Source organism: Dendropsophus ebraccatus, chromosome 3 (genome assembly GCF_027789765.1).
Source record: "Dendropsophus ebraccatus isolate aDenEbr1 chromosome 3, aDenEbr1.pat, whole genome shotgun sequence".
In the NCBI taxonomy this organism is placed as follows: Eukaryota; Metazoa; Chordata; class Amphibia; order Anura; family Hylidae; genus Dendropsophus; species Dendropsophus ebraccatus.
Window position 1 is genome coordinate 85363702 of NC_091456.1, and position 23139 is coordinate 85386840.

The 23139-nt window shown below is 39.7% G+C and overlaps 1 protein-coding gene across 3 annotated transcripts; it reads right to left on the reverse strand.

Annotated features, from left to right (window-relative positions):
- Window positions 1-6829: 6829 nt before the first annotated feature.
- HEMGN (hemogen) lies at window positions 6830-22465 on the reverse strand. 3 transcript variants are annotated; one of them, XM_069964336.1, is made up of 5 exons: window positions 22299-22385; window positions 19431-19484; window positions 17425-17515; window positions 9041-9417; window positions 6830-7257 (listed from the first exon to the last, which is right to left on the reverse strand). In XM_069964336.1, exons 3-5 carry the CDS (start codon window positions 17481-17483, stop codon window positions 7145-7147), a joined length of 549 nt encoding a protein of 182 aa, XP_069820437.1. In that variant the 5' UTR covers window positions 17484-17515; window positions 19431-19484; window positions 22299-22385; the 3' UTR covers window positions 6830-7144. The 3 variants fall into 3 exon arrangements, with proteins under 3 accessions (XP_069820437.1, XP_069820434.1, XP_069820436.1); XM_069964333.1 differs by lacking the exon at window positions 19431-19484 and having other exon boundaries at window positions 22299-22465; XM_069964335.1 differs by lacking the exon at window positions 19431-19484 and having other exon boundaries at window positions 17437-17515; window positions 22299-22461.
- Between the last annotated feature and the right edge of the window lie 674 nt (window positions 22466-23139).

Genomic DNA, 23139 nt, shown 5'->3' on the forward strand with positions numbered 1-23139 from the left:
CGCTCATTTACAATATTGATTGGACCTTCATCTGCTGGTGTAATAGGACCCTCAGCTTTTCTATTTAGGATTCGCAGTGACTAAATACCATGCTACTTATTTGTGTGATAGATTTGTATTCTGCAGAAGTACCAAAAATCCACAGGGGAATTTTTACTTAAAGGAGAAGTCTGGCGAAAATTTTTATTAAAGTATTGTATTGCCCCCCCAAAATTATACAAATCCCCAATATACACTTATTATGGGAAATGCTTATAAAGTGCTTTTTCCTTGCACTTACTACTGCATCAAGGCTTCATTTCCTGGATAACATGGTGATGTCACGACCCGACACCCAGAGCTGTGCAGGCTGTGGCTGCTGAAGAGGATGTTTTATGCCCTCTATACTGTGTTTAAAAAGTTTATCTAGCCTTATGATGTGTTTACACAGACACAGATTTTTGAAGCCAAAGCCAGGAACAGACTATAAACAGAGAACATGGCATAAAGGAAAGACTGGCTTTGGCTTCAAATATCTGTCAGATAAATCTCTCTGTGTAAACACACCATTACAAAATTGATGGCCTGTTCCTGGCCATCAGTATTAGACTGATTGATAAATCAGCTGTATGACGAGTCTGTGGCGTTCTAAGAGCAGGTCAACCACTTTAATTTTTATAAGCACTTATACCTGCAACCACCACATTATTACCAACGATGGTGCAAGGTGCTGCAGTATTGTAGTATTCAAGTGAATGGCCATCATTATGGATAGTAGTTGTTCTAAATTATTAAATCAAATAAATCAACATTGCTATGAATATTATATGTTATGTATGAATCAATTTATGATTAACTAATGATTTTGGGTTTATAACACAAATAATATACACAACACACATTCATATACTGTAACAGGAAATGTATTCTAATTATTTTTAATCTTGCAGAGCTAACTATTCTAACACACATGTATTGTTAATAAAGATGAGCAAACCTCAAGCACACTTAGATTTGTCTGAACCCCAGCACAGGGCATTTGATTACGGGAGGCTGCAGAAGTAGCTGCAGGTAGCCTTAGGGCTTTATCCAACTTCTGCAGCCACTGGTAATTAGAACGCTTGTGTTCAGACAAACCTAAGGGTCCTTTTACACAGAAAGATTATCTGACAGATTATCTGCCAAAGATTTGAAGCCAAAGCCAGGAATGGATTTGAAAAGAGGAGAAATCTCAGGCTTTCCTTTATGACCCGATCTCTGTTTATAGTCTGTTTCTGGCTTTGGCTTCAAATCTTTGGCAGATAATCTGTCAGATAATCTTTCTGTGTAAATGGCCCCTTTGTGTGCTTGAGGTTCACTCATCTCTAATTGTTTCAAACGATAGCTAGTTTCTTCTTTCCATTAGCAATAAAGCAGGTATAAATGCACAGACATCTACTATACTATGTATTTGTGCCATATAAACCAGACATTATGATATACACCTCAGTAGTGAGATTAAGACAGCAAGCTTCTGATCTTTTGTCGCTCTTGCTCATTTGAAAAAGTTGACTTGTAAGATCGAAATCTGATTAAAGGAATTACGGCTACACTACATCTCCTTCTGAACAACCCTTTTGTAGACTTTTTTCTTTGTAAAGCATCCAGGCCATCCACTGATAACCGTCTGCTTCTTTTTCCATATAGCTCATTCTCAGTGTATCTATTCATTTCACTCTTGCTTATTTTGGGGTATCTCTTTATGTTAGAAGGTAAAAGCCTGGCATTTCTACAGTAAGATGAACTGAGCTGCATCTGAAGAGTTGCGGTTAGTCTTTGCAAGTCTTGCCGCCAGCTGGAATCCTGTGTATCACCCTGGTTTGACTTGCTTTCACTTGTCAGGATTATCTTGTCAGGAGATGGTAATTTTTCTTGGGTCAATGCAATACAGTCTAGTTTATTAGCAATTTGCTGTACCTTGGTTTTGGTGACTTTGTAGAATTTTGTCCTTTTTTCCCAAATTACAGCTGGTATAGTTTTGTATGGTTGTGTATATTGTGTCCTATTGACCTTTGCTTCAGAATTCTGCTGTAACTTCTTCTGTGTTCGACGAGTAGTTAAATTGTCTTTGGTTTCTAAAGTATTTGAGGTATCTTTTACATCTAAGCCATACTTTTTAAAAATTTCTTTTAGCATAGTTGCAATTTTGACATTTCCAGGTAAGGCTGCATACCAGAGCACTGTGTGTTTCCATTTATCCTTGTGGTTTAAATCACAGTCTAAAGCACTGAGGAACAATTTGACAAGACCTTCTCTTCTGTATATGACGGCATACATCAAGGCATTTCGACCCACCTTGTCGCATAAGCTTAACTTTGCCCCGTGCGTCAGTAGAAGTCTTGCTGATCCCAAAGCCCAGTTCTCTCCATCATGTAGACAGCAGTTGATCAGAGCAGATCTCCCTTCCTTGTCTTGTAGATTAACATCAGCGCCTGATACCACTAGAGTTCGTAAAAGGTTAAAATCCCCTTTAGATAATGCTTCATTTATGTCCATTATTGGCAGCATTTTCAGGAAAAAGAATGGATCCACAGAACTTATATGTTTGTTCTCAGTTGTTCATTTAGCTGTTGCTTGGCGAACATTACATTGTAGAACTGCTACTTACATGCTGCTGTATGACTAGGAAAACTGTGGAGCCTGTGATGTAACTGATACTGTTGGGAGTGGTTTTGTTGACAGGACATCATTGATTCACAATAATCTGTTAATTCTGTTTGGCCAAGTTAAAAGTAGGTCTGCTTAACCTTTGTTACACTGTACAAATGAATGATTAACAGATTAAGGGAACAGTAATTCCTTGTAATATATGGGTATACTAGAAAATAGATTGACATTCCTTCATTAACTTGCAATACAGTGCTGTGCCAGCAATGGATCCAGGCATGCACCCAGATAGTGTAGCATGCCAGTCAGAGTAGTAGTGCAATGTGAAGCAGATTTATCCCAACGTGTGGCCTCTTTATATTGTGGTATTTCATACTTTTAAAGAAAGGCCAAGATCTGAAGTCATTTTGTACACTTTTCTAAGTAGAAAAGTGATTGAAAATGTGGATAAACAAGTTGTTCTTGGTGCAAATCATAAGTCACATTTCTTTTATTGATACATACAAATGCAGTGTCACAGTGGTAAACTGATTTAGCAAACTTCCACCTTTTCCATGATATTCCCTTCCATTGTTGATAGCTTGTTGTCTAGGTTACAGACCACTGCTCTACTGGGCTAGATAGATAGATAGATAGATAGATAGAATACATATTTATTTATAATTTATAGTATGTATACACTGTTGGGGAACGTTTATCTAGACTAACGCACTTATACACCAGTCTTAAATAAAGCCCCACCCCCCTTTTCCCAGACAGAATTTTATATTATTAGTATCCAGAGTCCTTGATTCCAAAACATTAAGTGTATATGAGTGGGTATAAATCATGATAAATCTGTGGGATATTGAGAAATGTCCCCCTGTATCTCTATACAGCTACATTATAGCTATATACAAACCAGCCAGACCAATGCTTGTAGAGCAGAGGATTAGTTGGTAACCTAGACAACAAACTGCCAACAATGGCAGGAAAAGAGTGGTATATCAGGAAAAGGACACAATTTTGCTTAATGAATGCATTTGCAAAAATATTTAACTTGACAAGTCCTTTATGTATAACTATGTTAGTTGAGATGAGAAAACTCCTTACATGGAACAAAGCCAACTGCTTCCTGCTCCAGTCTCACTGTAGTGTGGGCACTGGATAGCATGGGAGCCAGGTGTCGGCACTTCACCGATCAACCATTAATACTTGATTAAAAGGTATGAATAGGCAATCAATTGTTTTATCCTAGACAACCCCCATAACCAGCTTACAATCAAAATGTAATGTTTATGGAAGTTTATATACCTGTTAGAAGAGGTGGCTTTTAAGTTCCATTTAAACATTACTGTCAGGTTAATATAAGGACAGCATGTGATAGCTACAGGTCAACAAAAATTATGCTGTTTGGCTATTAGGAGCACTGAAAGAATACAGCAAACATATTTATTAGTCTGGTCTATTTTCTCCATTTCTCAGGTCAGCACAATCAGACTAACCATCTTCCATTTCAGGCAAAGGCAAGGGGAACCATCCATCCCCTTTATCCTGCTTATACACTATAAGGGTCCATTCACACTACGGAATAAGCGCAGAATGTCAAGCGGCTGTCCCATTGATTCAATAGGATGTCTCACGCGCACGCCGCTATCCAATGTCATGTCAATGACATGTCAATTAAAGGTCCCCTTTAATATAGTTTCTTGAGAGTGCATAGTTGCCTGAATAACTGGAAAAACTGGAAATAGAGTTGTAATCTGCCGACACTTCTAGTAGTTGTTAGAACCATAATAGTCTACTGTTGTGAAAATTAAGAACTTACTTTGCTGGGACATTAACCAGTATAGTCTGCTGTTGTGAGGATTAAAACTTTAGCTGGAAGGGATACAGATTAGTCCACCCATGAGAGGATTAAGAATTTACCTGGGAGGCACATAGGCTTTAGACATAAGGTCTAGGAGAAGTAAAGGAGTGGGCAAAGGTCTTTGCTTACTTGTACCAGCCATAGGCATAGTTGAGAAAATAAAAGGAGAATTTCCATTTAAGGGCCCCATTCCACCAGACGATTATCGTTCAGATTATTGTTAAATCGTTCGAATCTAAACGATAATCATTCGGTTGAAATGCATTTAACGATTAACGACCGAACGAGAAATCGTTGATCGCTTTATAAGACCTGGACCTATTTTTATCGTTGCTTGTTCGCAAATCGTTCGCATTGAATAAGACATCGTTCGGTCGTTCCCAATAGATACGAACGCAATAGCGAATAAATAGCGCAGAAAAACGATCGCAATTACGATCATAAGTAACGATTATCGTTCCGTGGAAATGAGTGAACATTTTCAGGTCTTTTGCAATAGCGGTCGTTTGAGATCGTTAGTCGTTAACGATTATGAAAACGATAATCGTCCGGTGGAACAGGGCCCTAAGAGGCCTTGCACACAATCAGGATGATGTGGGCAGATATTGCTTCATGTAATAAAGACAACGATTAGCTAAGGAACCTATCTGATTATTGTCTTTAAGCAACTTTCAAAATCATGGGCCGTGTGTAATAGTGATGTACAACTGACAGCTGGTGACCGTAAAGAAAACAATAAACGTTATACTTACCTCTCCACATTCCCCGATTCCTGCTGCCTTTTCCCCCCGCTCACTGCAGCCACCACTGAAGCTTCTGAAGCTGCTTCTGAAGTGTCAGGCCACTTAGCCACTCAGCCAATCACTGACTGTGCCGCTGTCCAGTCTTGGCAAACTTGTGTGTGCAAACTTGATCTGGAAATACAGGAAACGTCTGACCTCTGAGTGCAAACAAAGGTTTATGTACCAAATACTAAGTTTTGTTTTTCTATTGCATAAAATACTTATTTCATGGAATGAAATGAAAAATAATAATTTAAAAATCCTACATTGCGATGTTCTGAATTTTTTTTTTATAGATTCTATCTCTCACAGTTGAAGTGTACCTACAATACAGATTACAGACCTCTCCATACTTTGTAGGTCGGAAAACTTTCAAAATCGTTAGTGTAGCAAATCCTTCCCCCCCCCATTGTATATACAAATAGTTACTTCATAATGTGACATGTGTATTTGTGAGGACAGAAAGAGTATTATGTCTGAGCTTAGGGAGCTGTCATCTTTCCTCTTCCTTGTCTACATCTTTTTGGGTCAGCCTCTTTGAACTTCCTCACCCTTTGTTGATCACTTTTAATCCTCAAACCTATAACTATCTGGCCATATTGATGTATTATACACACAAAAACAAGTACTCATGGCATAACTGATTCTTTAATATATATTTTATTGAGTGTAAATTATGAAGTGAGTTCATTACTTTTTTTTGTTACTTTTAAAAGGTGTAAGGTTTTGCATCCATCTATGTCATTGCTGCTGAGTATAAAAGAAGGGGATACCAGCAATTTTGTATATAGTTTCTCTGTTCTCGTCCATTTTCATATTATCCAGCTCTGAAAATTGAAACTTAAAGGGGTGGGACACTTTATAGTAAAATTGCTCAGTGTACAGTATTAGTAAGTGTTCTCACTGCATTTGCTGACAGCAGCTTCCTGTGTACCTCATAGAGCTAAAATCAGACTCTCCTCCTCCAGGCCATGCTCCCTGCTTTGTGGTGAGTCTGTCCATAACATAGGTGACATGAAGGAGCATGTGACCATACCCCGCCCCCCAGTGTCCTCCATAGGAATATACAGACTATATACAGAATATACAGTGGTGGACACTGGGGGGGGGGGGGGGGGGTGGCATGGTCACATGCTCCTCCATGTCGGCCATCTTATGGACAGACTGACCAGACTGACTCCTTTGAGGATTAACCAAAACTATCAGTTCTACAGAAGGAAAATCTTGTTTGTATTTCTTGTAGCTTGACTAGCTAACCTCTGATAGGCTTTGTGCACCCAATGCTGCTCTCCTATAAATTATATAATATAGAGTGGTATTCTCTTGGTCTGCTGTGTTTTTTCTTTTTAATTTTCTAGTTAATTATAAATACCAATTTGACCTGGCTGGCAAACTATTGGACTATTTAGGTCCCCCTAAACTCCCCCCTCCCCCGACACAGACTGATACAGACCACTTTCTGACAAATCAGGTAAATAAACCAGATTCATGCTGCTGGCTTATTAGATAAAACTTATAGAAAAGGGAACATATAAAATATCTGCTACACATGTTGAAAAATTAGAAAACTGAGTATGTAAGAATAAAATGCTTTTATTTTTTTATTTCATGTCATTGGTTACGTATCTCATTTGATAAATGCTATGAATTAAAAATACACATTGTACACATTAGTAAGTAGAATGAACTAAAAGACAATAGCATAACAAAGTGTTTTACATAATCGGAAATCTATGTATAATATGTCCGTCACTGAAAGCAAAGAAATAGACAATAGTTGTTCTGTTCTGCAGATAAGAGATTTGACCTTTCTGGTTTTCCAGTGTCACATGAAGAAATATTCTATTCCAAAAATATAACTTTTATATGATAATGTTTAACAGTAAAGTTAAAGCAGTGGTGTGTAGTACTGATTCTCAACTTGCTCTTGATCCAGAGGAAAGGCAAGAATTTCAGGTGTTTCTGTAGCTAGTGTATGATCAGGCACTACTTCCTCTTTATCTGCAAAGACAAAAGCAGGGTTTACTGTGTATGCTTATAATATCTTAAAATGTGTATGATAAAACAAACAAACAAAAAAACTACATGGCAACTTTGGCCACCTCACAGGTCACACAGCTTGTATCTCCCTTCACACATCTGAAATACGGTCTATGTTGGTTGCATTTCATGGTTTGAACCCCTCCCTGTAAACAGGATCGACTACAAGATAATGAATTGTGATTCAGTGAGCTCCTGAATGGCTCCTGAGTGCTACCCTACCAAACTAAAGCCCCTTTTACACGGGGCGATCACCAGGAGCAAATGAGCACCAACCCAAATACAGACGGTAATAGCTTTACCTCAAAAACCTCAAGAAGGAGGTTGTTTTTAGTCCTCGTCATCAATAAGGAAGTGGCTGTTTATAAAGCAAGAAGAGCCCCACAGATCACATTGTAAACCTTTTCGTGCTGCACCTAGTTTAGGGCTTAATGACCAAACTCATTTTTCAGAATTTGACCTGTCTATCCGAATGCAGTTATAGCTCCGTCATGTTTCAATGTATACTAGCGATTCAGAGCAATACCATATCTGTATAATTTTACAATAGAAACTATCTTCCTAAAAAAAAACAAAAAAAACAACTGTTGCCACATTGCAATATCTATAGCATTCTTATTTTTCACATGACAGAACTTGCATTTGGCTGATTTCTTGTGGAATGATGTATACTTGTTATTGATACCAAGTTTTACACATACTATGACTTTTTGATCCCTTTTATGACCTTTTTTTCCAAGGCAGATTGACAAAAATCAGCAATTCTGGTGTTGTTTATTGCTTCATGTTTTGTTTGCTTTTTTTTTTTAAATGTGCACCTTGCGGTAAAAAGAATGGTATTGTGTTATATCTTGGGTCATTGGGGATGTAGTGATACCAAACATGTATAGTTTTTGTGTCTTATGTTTTATGTAACAGTTTATTTTGTAAGGGGTATATAATGTTATTATATTATTTGGGGGGATTTATTTTAGTATGTTTTATTGCAGTTTATAACTACTGTAGTGCAGTGTATTTTTTTATGTCAGCATTATGCTGACAGGCAATCTCTGGCATGCCTTTGTAGAGGGACCATCAGAAGGCCTCCGGGATTGCCATGGAGTCAATTGGAAGCCTACACATTGCCGCTGGACTTCCGATCGGCAAGTGTTAACCCTTATACCAACACAACTTGTTACATGTCGCTGTCATGATTTGACAGCATCATGTAATGGGTTTAACTACCGTTTCGGGTACTATGGTGAAAAAAAACAAAAACGTGTGTACCATTGTGAAGTTTGCATCAAACCAGGATCTCTCCTGAGGTCCAAGATACTGCTTTGCAGGAATAAAATTTGTGGAAACCAATTTCATATATACCTCATAAAACCTGTACTGCAAAAAGAATTTTATAATAGATAGTATTTGAGGGTATATGAAAAAGAAGAGTGAATAGAAGTATCAAATTGTACCTGTCATTAGGAATCTACACCGACTGATGTGCTGTTGTTTCCAATACAACTCACCCAGGGTGGTTGTATCCATTGTTACTTGGTGGCATGAGTGACTGCATGCCAATCACTTGAAGATTCATAATGACAGGTCCCCCTTTAAATAATTATGTACATTGGTATGTATAGAGTGCAAATACATATAATTGGATGCTGACCAGAATATTTCCTTTTAAAATAAGTTTAGAAAGAGAAAAGTCATTATTTGCTTTTTTTTTAGGAAAATACTATGGTTACATCCACAAAGCTATTACCTTGTAGCAAAGATGTAGACTCTTGTGATACATGTCCATCAGCATCTTCATGTATGAGAAGAGTCACATCAGCAGTATCTCCTTTAGTCACAGTGGGTGCCGAGTCTTCTTGGTGCACCAGGGGTTCTTGCTTCTGCTCAACATGATCTTGCGGTACATCAGACAGAAACTCAAACTTCTTTTCTGCCTCTATTTCAAAGTGTTGCTCTTCAGACCTTGGTTCATGTTGCAGTTCATGCATTGGTTCATGTTCTGGTTGTGGCTCTGGATTTGGTTCAGGTTCAGGCTGTGGTTCGGGCTCAGATTCCTTGACTTGCTTTTTTCTCCCACGTCCAGTTCCTTTGGTTTTCCTTTGACGTTTGCTGCTAGTCTGCTCTCTGAGAATTGCAAAGTATTTTTATAAAATATATAGTTTTTAATAATATTAAATAATATTTTACAGAGAATCTCAACAAACTAAAATCTAGTGAACTAAGTTTTTAAAGGGTATTTGAATATCCACAGGATCTGCGGAGATTGATGTCAGGATTAGGGGCCTCCTGGCTCCCTTCAAGCCTGCTTACAGTCACTCACAGATAACAGCACTCACAAATGTTTAACAAATATCTTCTTTTTATTTAGTGCATGAATCCACAGCTGGAGATGAATAGACAACTGATTGAAACAAGAGATGAGCGAACCTCGAGTATGCTCGAGTCCATCCGAACCCAATCGTTCGGCATTTTATTTGTGGTGGCTGCTGAAGTTGGATAAAACTGTAAGGTTGTCTGGAAACCATGGATACAGGTAGTGACTATATCCATATTTTCCACATAGCCTTAGTAGTGACTATATCTATATTTTCCACATAGCCTTAGGGCTTTATCCAACTTCAACAGCCACCGCTAATCAAATGCTGAACGATCGGGTTCGGATGGACTCGAGCATGCTCCAGGTTCGCTCATCTCTAATGGAAACTCTTCTAAAAATAAGATAAATAATCATCTAAAAAACAACTTGATGCACCAAACCAGCATGGCTATACTGTGGGCAGATTATGTCAGATTATTCTAATTGATTTCTCTGACTACATCACAAAACTGCTGGATAAAGGTGGTGCTGTGGATATTACTTATCTGAACTTCAACAAAGCTTTTGATACAGTTCCCCATAAAGAGCTGACAGCTAAGTTAAGGCCCTATTCCACCAACAGATCTGACGACAGATTATCTGCCAAAGATTTGAAACCAAACCTAGGAACAGAATATAATCAGAGAACAGGTCATAAAGGAAAGACTGGATTTCTTCTCTTTTCAAGTCCACTCCTGGGTTTGGCTTCAAGTCTTTGGCAGATAATCTGTCGTCAGATCTGTTGGTGAAATAGGGCCTTTAGTGAAAATTGGACTTAATCCCTGGACAGTTCAGTGGATTTGTGGTTGGCTGAAGGAGAGATATCAGAGGGTTGTTGTTAATGGTGTGTATTCCGAGCAGAGACTGGTTACAAGTGGTGTGCCACACGGGTCTGTTCTTGGTCCTGTTCTTTTAATATGTTTGTAAGTGACATAGGAAAAGGTTTGGTAGGGAAGGTTTGTCTGTTTGCTGATGACACAGAAGTCTGCAGTAAGGTTGATATTCCTGGAGGTGTCAGTAATACAGAAAATTATTTACCTTTGCTAGGCAAGTGGTCAAAACAATAGAAACTGCAGTTCAGTGTTTCCAAATGTAAAATAATGCACTTAAAGGAAGGAATGCTCTATCCGAGTATCATGTCAGCAGTTTTGTTTTAGCAAAGGCTTCAGAGCAGAAGGATTTATGGGTCGTGATTTCTGACAGCCTTAACATTAGTGACGCCAGGTGGTAGGGAATGGTGGGCTGTATAGCTGGCTGTATAACCAGTAGAAAGAGGGAGATTGTGATCCTGCTATATAAAAGTGAGACCACATCTGGAATACTGTGTTCAGTTGTACCTCACATACAAAATGATATTAATGAAATAGAGTGAGTGCAAAGAATAACTACATAAATGCTGGCTGGCCTAAAGCATAAACATATAAGGAAAGATATTTGGTTTTTTAACATATTTGAAGGTTTTCTCCCCCTTTTCCCTTCTTTCCTCCAGACTATACAGATTTACTTCCTTAAAGTGACACTGTCATCCCCTTTGTGTATTCTGACTTCTCTACAAAGGTGTAAAGGGTAAATTTAGCAGTTTTCATGTTTTCATACCTTATTTCATATTATACGTCATGGTGCTTGCTTAAGTAAAAAGTGATCTTTCATCAACTGCAGATTGTTTTAAGTGGGCAGGGCTTCATGGCAATAGCGCCACTTAGCACTGCCCACTGTTGGCCACGCCCCTCTATGACAGCATCGGCACATAGGCCCCACCCCCTCGAACGCTCATTAGTATGGGCCAACCTAGAGGGGGGTGGGGCCTAGACCATTAGGCCATCCTGTTCCAATGGTTAGCTAGGGGGCGGTGCCTATGTGCCCATGACATCACAGAGGGGGCCAACGGTGTTGATGTGGGTGTTGTGGCTGTTCCGATGGTTAGCGAGGGGGCGGTGCCTATGTGCCCATGACATCACAGAGGGGGCCAACGGTGGTGATGTCACTTTTTACTTAAACAAGCACCATGACATTTGATATAAAATAAGGTCTGAAAACTGATACATTTACCTTTTACACCTGTGTAGAGAAGTCAGAATGCACAAAGGGGATGGCAGTGTCACTTTACGGCTGGGTTCACACTACGTATATTCAGTCAGTATTGTGGTCCTCATATTGCAACCAAAACCAGGAGTGGATTAAAAACACAGAAAGGATCTGTTCACACAATGTTGAAATTGAGTGGATGGCCGCCATTTAATGGCAAATATTTGCTGTTATTTTAAAACAACGGCTGTTACAGTATATTGAAATAATGGCAGGTATTTACTGGTAAATGGGGCCATCCACTCAATTTCACCATTGTGTGAACGGATCCTTTCTGTGTTTTTAATCCACTCCGGGTTTTGGTTGCAATATGAGGACCACAATACTGACTGAAATATACGTAGTGTGAACCCAGCCTAAGGATGTAAATCTGTATAGTCTGGAGGAAAAATGGGAAAAGGGGGACAAAACCTTTAAATATGTTAAAAACCCAAATATGGTTCAAGGGGAAGTATCTTTATGAAGTAGCTGAATTCAAGAAAAAAAGAACATAATTTGAGGTTATTTGGGGGAAAAGATCAAAAACAATACTAGAAAATATTACTACTGAAAGAGCATTAGATACTTAAAATAAACTTCCAGCATATGTAGTTGGTAAATCCACAGTAACTAAATTTAAACATAAATATAAACATATATCTATCCTAAGATAATAAGAAAGGAAATAATATAAGGGCAGACTAGATGGACCCAGTGGTCTTTTTCTTTTGACAGTCTTCTATATTTCTATGCCGCTATTAGGTCACGTACCCGATGTCTGTGCATCCACCGCAGTAGATTTATGCACTGAATAAAAAGAAGATATGTGTCAAGTATTGGTGACTTCCGCTATTGATTTTTTACTTTTTATAGATCTTATGGATCTAGTTACTTCCGATGTTTAAGCAGATCACTGCTGGGAACCAGTCTTACTATATGGGATGCTATCTGATCCAGTCTTACTATATGGGATGCTAGTCTGCATTAAAGCAGTACAAGATTAATAAATAATAAATAAATATTATTTTCATAATTTTCTATGGATATGACTAGAGATGAGCGAACCTTGAGCATGCTTGAATATTGAGTCCATTCGAACCCAATTGTTCGGCATTTGATTAGTGGTGGCTGCTGAAGTTGGATAAAGCCCTAAGGCTATGTAGAAAATAAGGATATAGTCATTGGCTGTATCCATGTTTTCCAGACAACCTTAGAGCTTTATCCAACTTCAGCAGCCACCGCTAATCAAATGCTGAACGATCGGGTTTGGATGGACTCGAGCATGCTCAAGGTTCGCTCATCTCTAGATATGCCATAAACACTTGTGACCTGTGATATGCCATGAACACTTGTGACCAGGGCCGGACTGGAACTTAAAATCAGCCCTGGCACTCAAACCTCAGCAGCCCACATAACATATATCCCCCCCCCCCCCCCCGATATATCATAGATAGCAGTGTTCTAAACATGCTGTAGCAAATTCTGCTCACTACTTCATTAAATATATGAACCCTACCATCAACACATAAAAAAACAACATAATCTGCTGTGGATTTGTTGTTGCATATTTATGTATTTCAGCAGCATCAATGGATTACTAGTGTCAGTGCACTTAAAGGGAATCTATGAGGTCCATACCAGGTACAGAGCTGTAGATCCCAGCAGAAAGGTGCAGGGGAGATATAAGCGACAGCGACAAGTCCAGTGTAAACTTTTATAATTGTCCTCTCTGAGCCTCCACATGGTATAGGCAGGGCCGCCAACAGGGATTTTGGAGCCCCATACAGCCAAAGTGTTTGTGGCCCCCTTAACAAAAGGGCCAATGGCCCACTCACACCTTGGACATGACCCTATTATTAAAACATACTGTTAATTAATACCTGATAAAAGTATAAGTTTAACATGAAGATGAATGTGACACTATTAAAAATACACTCCAGGTCACCAGTATATGAAGTGTATGGATATGGCGGCTTACACAGCCTCTGCCTATACTGTAGTAGCTGCAGACTACTATCAACAGAATACTGATGACCAAGTGATATCTTAAAAGCTGCATAGCCCCTCAACTAGTTTCACTTGCAAAGAGCGTCATCAGGAGGATGTAGTGTGCCCTTCTCCTGATGACACTCCTTGCGAAGGGGTTATCCAGAATTAGATAAAACATGTCTGCTTTCTCCCAAAAACAGCACGGCAATACCACATACAACCTGAGCCCGCTTTTTGGAAGAAAACAACTATGTTTTTCTAATCCTGGATAATCCTTTTAATTTTATAGTATTGATTATAATTAGAGATGAGTGAACCAGGCCGTGGTTTGGGTTCGGATGCATTTGAATCCCGCTGTCTTCTTGTTCCTTTGGGAAGGTAGAAATAGCACGAGTCTCGCTTGGAAAACAGGGATACAGCCTATGATCTTGGCTGTATTGCATTGCTGTTTTACAGGTGTGACTCGTGCTATCTCCACCTCTGTGGAACAGGAATTCAAATGCCAATGGTTCAGGTTTGTATGAAGCCGAACCTTGGCCAGGCTCACTCATCTCTAATTATGACCATAAAGTTACTACATGTGTGCACAAACAGCCATTTTAAGATCAAATTTAATTAATTGAACGCCATACACCATAAAGGATCATTAAGGACTTTTTGAGCAGCTACTGTATGACTCAAAAAAGTGTGTGTGAACATAGCCTGACAGACAAAAGTCCAAGAGTTCAATCTGGTGTATTAAAATTCACAACTCTATAACAGGTCCATGATGCACGACACCATTGTTACCAACAAATGCTCTATGTGATGGTAATGGCGTGTTGTATCAGGGATTTACTATAGAGTTGTGAATATTATTACACAGAAAGAAAGTGCTGCACTTTTGTATCTGGAATCCTACATACATTTAGTCACATTTAAAGTGAACCAATCAGCCCAATCGGGCTGATATGGTTCCCTGAACTGCTGTATACAGCTCCTGCAGCAGCCGCAGCACATACCGGCTGCAGCAGGAGCTGTTTAACCGAGAAAAGGACTTTAATCCACGGGCGCGTGACAGGTAGTCATCTGGGCTGCTCCCTGCCTGTATCAAGGCACCGCTCTCTGTCTGTCAGTGCGCTCGTAGGGATGATTGACAGGCAGAGAGGCCAGTAAGGGACCTCTCTGCCTGTCATTCATCTCCTTGGAGCGCGCTGACAGGCAGTGGTGACTAGATCCGGGCGGGGAGCAGCCCAGATGACTACCTCCCGATGCCTGTCATGCACCCGGGGGATTAAAGTGCTTTTTCCGGGTATACAGCTCCTGCTGCAGCCGTGGCCAGTATGTGCCACAGCTGCTGCAGGAGCTGTATACAGCAGTTCAGGGAACCATATCAGATTGTGCTGATTGGTTCCCTTTAAATACAGATTATTGCAGTGGTGTAAGTGCTGTAGGATGTGCTGCTCACCTGTATCCACACATCATGCATGCTATACATACATCATAAACACACAACACACACTGTGCATACATACATATATCATATATACACACACACTGTGCATACATACATACGTACACATGTAGCCGGTATTAAACAGATTGTGCAGACGCTACAATTCGTGTATGGTCACATGGCAGCACGATTTTTCTAATACAGGCAGAATACACTTTGGTAGCGCTGTATACTGCAGATTCCCTGGGCTGGCTGCACTACAACCAACCCATGGCATCCCTGTCACACAATGTACACTATACACTAGGACAGCATCTCCTTCATGCAAAAAATGTGTTTTCATATTCTACCACATTGCATATACAAAATATATATAATACTGTATGTGCAATATGTCAGAATAAAAAGACACAGTTTTTGCATGAAGTAGAATAACACATTCTGTACAAACATACATTATACTGCATGCCTACTGCACATATATGCATATATCATAAGTATAATACAGAGGCATGCATACACTATATACACACACACACTGTACATAACACATATATCATGTAAACACACATATATACTGTACATACATACATGCATATATCATAAACATGCTAAAGAGGCATGCATTCACTATATATACACACACTTACAGTACATACATATATCATATATACACACACATATATTACATACATATATACACACACACACACTATACATACAGAAATCCCTACACACACAATACACATACTGTGCACATTGCATACTTGATATACATATAGATATACACTATATATTACATATGCACTCACACTCAAAGAAAAGAAACAGTCACTCACTCTCCATCAATAAGCTCCTTACATCTCAGGTTGTGACAGCTCCTCCCTCACAGCCAGCTCGTGCTCCCCTGCCTCTTCCTCCCTGCACCGACAGCAGAGCTCAGCAGGAAGGAGATGATGAAGTCCCTGTGTGGGGGCAGGGAGAGTTGGCTGCCGTCCTTACACAGGGGGAGAGAGCAGGCTCTGGCTGTAGCTTGGTGGGAAGAAAATTCTCACCGAGCAGTGCTGTTTGTTATTAGCAGCAAGAGGCCCCCTCTGAGTCACTCCTCAGTCCCCCTCCTGTGCTGCAGCTTCTTCTCCTCTGTCCCCCTTCTCTACAGCGCGTCCAGGAAATGACGTCAGCTGCCATAGAGAAGTTTGTAGTAGACAGACATGCCTGTGCGGCACCTCCACAACACCTGGGTTCTACTAAAGGAACAGAGCGGCCCTTTGTTCTGGGGGGAGGGGGGCCGAGGAATATGCCGGCCCATCCTAATCTGGCAGAGGCTGAGTGAACAGCGCAGCGACCAGCAGCGCTGTTCTCTCAACCACTGCAGGGGCTGATGGAAGTGTGCACGGGGACCAGAGGCCCCTCTGATTGGTAATCCTGGCGGCCCAGCGGGCATTCGCCCGCTCCGCCAGATTACCAATCCGGGCCTGCTTGTGACCTGTGATATGCCATAAACACTTGTGAGCTGTGATATGCCAGAAATGCTTGAAAACTTTATTACTCATTTAGAAAACACATTTAAAAGGGGTTATCTTATCAAGCACATTGTGCAAATAAACAGCATCGATGGATGTCACAAGAGTTGAACCCATTTACTGGGACCAGAGGGCCTATTACTGGCAGGCAGGAACCCTAACTGCCAATAATTGGCCTGTGTAAAAGGGTTATCAATCAGCCATCGAGAAATCTCATTTATTGGCTGATGGCATCTTTTTTGCAGGCATAAAATCATCGGTAGTTGCTCTCACATCTTCCAATGTAAACAGGAATGTGCAGGCAACTGCCATGAAGATAATAGGCCCTACGATTGGTTTAGCCTTGCTAGGGCTCTGCAGACGAGGGACGATATGTTGCCTTTGATTATAGTTGGGTCATGTTAGGGTCCATTTACACAGAAAGATTATCTGCCAAAGATTTGAACCCAAAGCCAGAAACAGACTATAAACAGAGATCGGGTCATAAAGGAAAAACTGAGATTTTATCTCTTTTCAAATCCATTCCTGGCTTTGGCTTCAAATCTTTGGCAGATAATCTGTCAGATAATCTTTCTGTGTAAATAGACCCTAAAGCGGCCCCAAGACTCTCATTCTGGCAGACCCAGAGTCTCCGTGCAGCACACATTTAATTATATTTTATTTTGGCTTTAAAGCATCATTCTTTCTATTTATTGCACAATCTTGTAAACATAAAAGTATTAATTTATAGCACCAAGTACCATGGTTTTCCCCTGAGAATTTACCCAAAAACCCACTGGTAAGTGTCTTTCTGTTGAGCCTCTTCCTTCTTTCTTTTCAACATGTCTCGATCTCTTAAACGTCTTCTTATATTCACTGAAAAAAAGCAGAAACAGATATTTATAAATTTGCACACATTATATTACTTTTAAATTTAAAATGGCTGTGTTTACTTGGCAGATTTTGATGGATGTGTCCTGAAGGCCATTTTCGGCCAATATCAGCCGTTACAGACGATAATCATTCTGTGTATGATTGATGTTGGCTGATCGTTGTAGTCAGTTGAAAGATAAACGACTCATATAGCAGCGATCTGCTGCTGCCACTCCATAGAATAGGAGGGGCGGCAGCAGACCGCTTATATATGCTATGGGCTGCCCGGACAATCAACGTAGAACATCTGAGAGGACCTCACTCCTTGGCAAGGAGTGTGGTCCTCTCAGATGTTTCTACGTTGTACTGTCTGATGGAAAAATAAAGGTGGAATCTTTTTAAGGTGATGTGCCGTTCGCCAATTTCTTCTATATGTGACACTTAAGTACTGTGGGGGATATTTACTAACAAATCTAAAAACACGATTCTGTCAAAGATGTTTTGGCATAATTTCCAAACTAATGTGTTGATTGAGCGGTTAATAAATTTAGCTAAAAAAGAATTCTGGCGCACTTTCGATCTAATTAACAACAAAAAATGTAATTCAAAAAGTTGCATCTAATTTGGATATTCTTGTCTAAAAAAGCTTCATAAATTCATATTAGATTTATTTTGAGCGCAAACTAGATATATTAGACTAAAAACAGGCGCAATTTGTTTGATAAATGTCCCCCTATGATTATTATATTGCTTACACACCAAATAAAACAATTATGAAAAAATATTTTTATTTTTTGGGTAATTTTTTTTTTTTAATTATATTTTTTTTATTTTCTTCTTCTTACTTTTACACTTAAAACTTTTTAAATGAATTTTATAAAATACTTTTAATACTGAGAATACCAAAGCATCATTGTGCAACCCTGACAGGCAATATACTGTTTTATAAGCTGGGTTCACACTATGTATATTTGAGGCTGTATTTGGTCCTCATGTCAGGTCCTCATAGCAACCAAAACCAGGAGTGGATTGAAAACACAGAAAGGATCTGTTCACACAATGTTGAAATTGAGTGGATGGCCGCCATATAACAGTAAATAACGGCCATTATTTCAATACCACAGCCGTTGTTTTAAAATAACAGCAAATATTTGCCATTAAATGGCGGCCATCCACTCAATTACAACATTATGTGAACAGAGCCTTTCTGTGTTTTCAATCCACTCCTGGTTTTGGTTGCTATACAGCCTCACAAATACAGCCTCAAATATACATAGTGTGAACCCAGCCTCATGGTGCGTTTACACAGGCAGATTTATCTGACCAATTTTGGAAGCCAAAGTGAGGAATGGACTTAAAAAGACAGGGAATCTCAGTCTTTCCTTTATGACCTGCACCCTGTTTATAGTCTGTTCCTGGCTTTGGCTTCAAAAATCTGTCAGATAAATATCTCTGTGTAAACGCACCATTAGGCGATGCCTCTGGCACAACCTAATACTGATTATAGCAGCCCTGAGAGCATTTGTTAGGCTCACAGGTGCCATGTAAACTATCAGGACATAGCGATTGCCAAAGGTGAGAGGGGGAGCACCCTAGCCCAGTCAGATACTTCACATGCCGGGTAGTCCCTACTGACCAACCAGCATGTGAAGGTTTAACTGCCGGGAATGGCAAAATTCACAATGCAAGAAGTAAAAAAATGTGGGTTCTTTGTAAAAGAAGACAGCGCATATAGTGCTTAGTAGTAGCAATATTTGGCAGTAGTTTATGAATGTAATCCTATGAGATATAGACAGTGTGCAAATAGGTATTCATCAGTACAGAAGAGGTGACTCTCCAACTACAAGAGTGACTTAATTCTGCAATATGTATATATACTGTTTTATTACAAAAGTACCTCCACAAAAGCAGTCCTTACCTTTTTCTAAGATTCACAGTTGCCAAAACATGCATACTTCCTCATTTTCAACCCCTGTAAGAAAAGGTCCACAAATTTAAAAAAAATGTAAAATAGCAATCAAATCTCCATGCTGTGGTCTTTCTTCTTGGTCACTTGCCTTATAATAGTAATAACTAATATTTAAACATTATAAGGCTATATTCCCATTAAGGGAACAGGCCACATTTAATGGCAAAAGGTGGTCATCTGTTGATAATGAGGGCCAGTGATTATCAAAAGACAGCTGCCTTTCCTCGCTGAAATCCTGGATTGGGAACATAGCCCTAATAGACTATTATTCCAGGTGAAGCCTTTAATGGGCAGTGATATTTTTAAAAATTAGGAAATTAGGTGCCCATTCACCTCTCCTTCTCAATGTTTTAGTTAGTCAGCCAATCATATAACATTAAGCATTCACTTTATGGAAAAAATCCTCTATGCAGGGAAATATAATAACTGGGCATCGCCAAAGCAGCCATACAGAATTAAATATTTTCGATTTATTCATTATAATGTATTTATTTTCGGAGCAGATAGTTTGAAATGATCATAAGATATTCTTTTTTTACAGGTTTGCTCTTACTCTGATTTGCTTTTAAATAATTTGTTTTGGATTGATCCGTAATATATAGGCATTATGTTCTGCAGTTAAAGGGGGTACTCTGGGCTGGGGGGCTTTTTTGCCTATGAGCGAGGAGGAGGTGGATGAGGGCAACGATGTCCTCTTACCTCGTTGGTTCCAGCGCCAGGCCCCCGATCCCGCCTCTGCCACTGACTGGCTGAGCGGACTTGAAACATCACATCTCAAGCCCGTGTCAGAGACCAGGAAGAGAGCGGGCAGCGCGGACTGGAGCAGCACGATCCGGGACCCGGCGCTGGAACCGGGGAAGCAGGGGGACATTGTTTCCCTCATCCACCTCCTCCCTGGCTATACGTGAAAAAGGCCCCCAGCCTGGGGTACCCTTTAAAGTACACAAATCGCCCTGCTAATTTACTATGGACCTTTGATGCTATTGAGACATGACTTTTTCTGCTCAGTCCACATACATAGCTGCCTTTATGGTGTTCAGATTGAAAAAAATGATAAAAGAAGACCAGCAAGAATGAGATTTTTTTGATTTTGTTGTTATTTTACATTTTTATACAGAATTTTCTACTGGAATTGAAAATGAGGAAACAAAATTATGATGGAATAAATACATTAATTACCATAGTTACTTCTTAAGAGGTACCTTGTAAATATATTATCAATCTACGCATTATAGGAAACAAATACATTTTAGAATAGTGAGAAAGATTATGACTTTGTTTTCATTAAAGCAACACTGTCACCCCCATATATAGAGGTGTAGGAACCAGCTTCCTCGTGCCGGCGCTGTACATATGAAAATGGATTTAAGTACCCAACAATAGACAAAAACAGAAAGTAAATGAGCGGCAGACTAGTAAACATGTAGAGAGGACCCAGAACAGAGGGCCCTATTAAACTAAAGGCCCTATTACATGAAGCAATTATTGGCCGTAGTTGGCCAATTATCAGCCTATACGCCCGATAATCACTGTGTGTAATAAAAGGCAACAATCAACCGACCTACACGATGTCGGCTGATTGCTGTCTTTCAACACGTTGAAAGACCAATGATGCAGATAGCAACGATCTGCTGCCATCGCTCTGTTTAAAAGGAGTGGTGGCAGCAGATCGCTCGCTGTCAGCAAGTGTAATAGGGCTGGTAGCAAGTGGGGAACAAGGAGCAAGAAAGAAAAAAGAAAGTGGGTAAAAAGTAGGTTTCTTCTGTAGAGATAAAGCCCTCCACCTACTACTAGTTAAAAATGTGAGATTGTTCAGTTATACACCCATTCTATCTTTTGGAACACCTTGTGTGCACTGAAGTTTTCATGTATATTTAGAATTGTAAACTGTACAGAATCTTATCTTTAGGGTCGATTCATGGCATTAACTGGTGTGCATGTCCCTTATCTTCTTAGATACTGTATACAGGGTAGCAGTAAACAAACTATGTTGTCCAAGACCTTGTGTTGCAGTGCGTTGCCAACAATATATAGATTACATTTGTACCTATGGAAGCTAGAGCTGTATCAAGACCAGTACAGGAGGGGTTATTCATAAGTTACTAAAATAAATTCTAAATATGCCTGGGGCATGTGGTTTACCGTATAATCTGGTATCAAAGCCAAATAAGCATGTGCAGCAATGCACATGGACAGTAACATGCAGATATTTCCCAATCTATAATCTAGAGTAACAATCAGTATAATAAAAATATTGGAAATATGGTCATATAGCTGCCAGATCCAGAATGCTGCAAACCCTGATTACATTTATTATAGCATGCCCTATTAATAGCGTTCCTATGCTGTGCCATAGATGTACTGTATTTGGTTCAGTTTCAGCATTTTGAGCATAATGAGTAGCATGCATGGAATAAGTACAAGAGACGTATAATAATGTGCAAAGTTATATGTGTACTGTAAAATGACATTTAGAAATGGAAAAACACACTATGGCTATGTTCACACACAGTATTTGTAGCCAAAATTAGGAGTGGAACTAACAGGACAAAGATATAATGGAAAGATTTGCACAGTTTCTGTGTTTTCAAACCACTGAGCGAGATACCATGCTTATAAATAGAATATTGTGTTAAAAAATCCTGAATTATGTTCTGTATGCCACAGAAGGGTGAAAACATAACATAGATATAGAACAAGAATACATTTATTAATAGGCAATTGTGTAATAATGCACACCCATACAATAAGCCACAATATGCCACATACAGAAGGAATCATACATTCTGCAGACTACTGAAGACCTCCACATCTTACCTGGACTCTCTTGCTTTTCTTGATGATACCCAGTTGCTAGAGCAGACGCTCCAGAATGCTCGGAATAGTGGTGGTCCTTGTCAAAGTCACCCATTATTACTGAAACTGCTGCTCCGGTCTCCTTTGCACTTTGCACAGTTATTTAAAAATAAGATTGCATTTAGAAAAAAGGGAGTGTCCATTGCAAACTTTCCTTCCCGCCCAAAGTGTCTTATCAGTCCTTGCCATTACAGGAGGCCAGTAATGATTCCTTATCACAGGACGAATAGGTGTGTGTCTGGCTGGTTGGTTTTGGCCCGTGGTGCAACATGCTGGCTAACTATGATGGAGGTTATCTTTACAAATGTGATATGTGAAAGTTTTTAAATAGTGTTAAAAAGTGCTGTCAAAGGTCTACATGAACTAAGGCCTTATTCTCACGTTCTGTGTTTCATGGACGATGTGGAAGGCCTGTAGTTGAATCCCTATCCCCCCCCACTGACTGCAGGGCAGCATCTCCAATATGATGCTGTCACACGGCTGCTTCATCTCTGCGCAGCGCATATTCATACAGTCTCCTGCTCCCAGCATCATATTGGAAAATGCTGCTGTGTAGGGGGGAATCCACTACAGGCCGACCACATCTCTGTCATCCGTGAAACGCAGAACGTGGGAATAAGGCCTAATGCTAAACATTAAATATGATCCGAATGCAACATTTTAGTGTCATTTTAGCACAGTTACATTGTTAATATATTATTTAAGCAGCATTTGGCAGCTGTAAAGGAGCCTATGGCTTGAGCATGCCTCTAGTGTAAACTAACAGTTATATGCAATGAATCAGCCAATGAATGAGCACTTG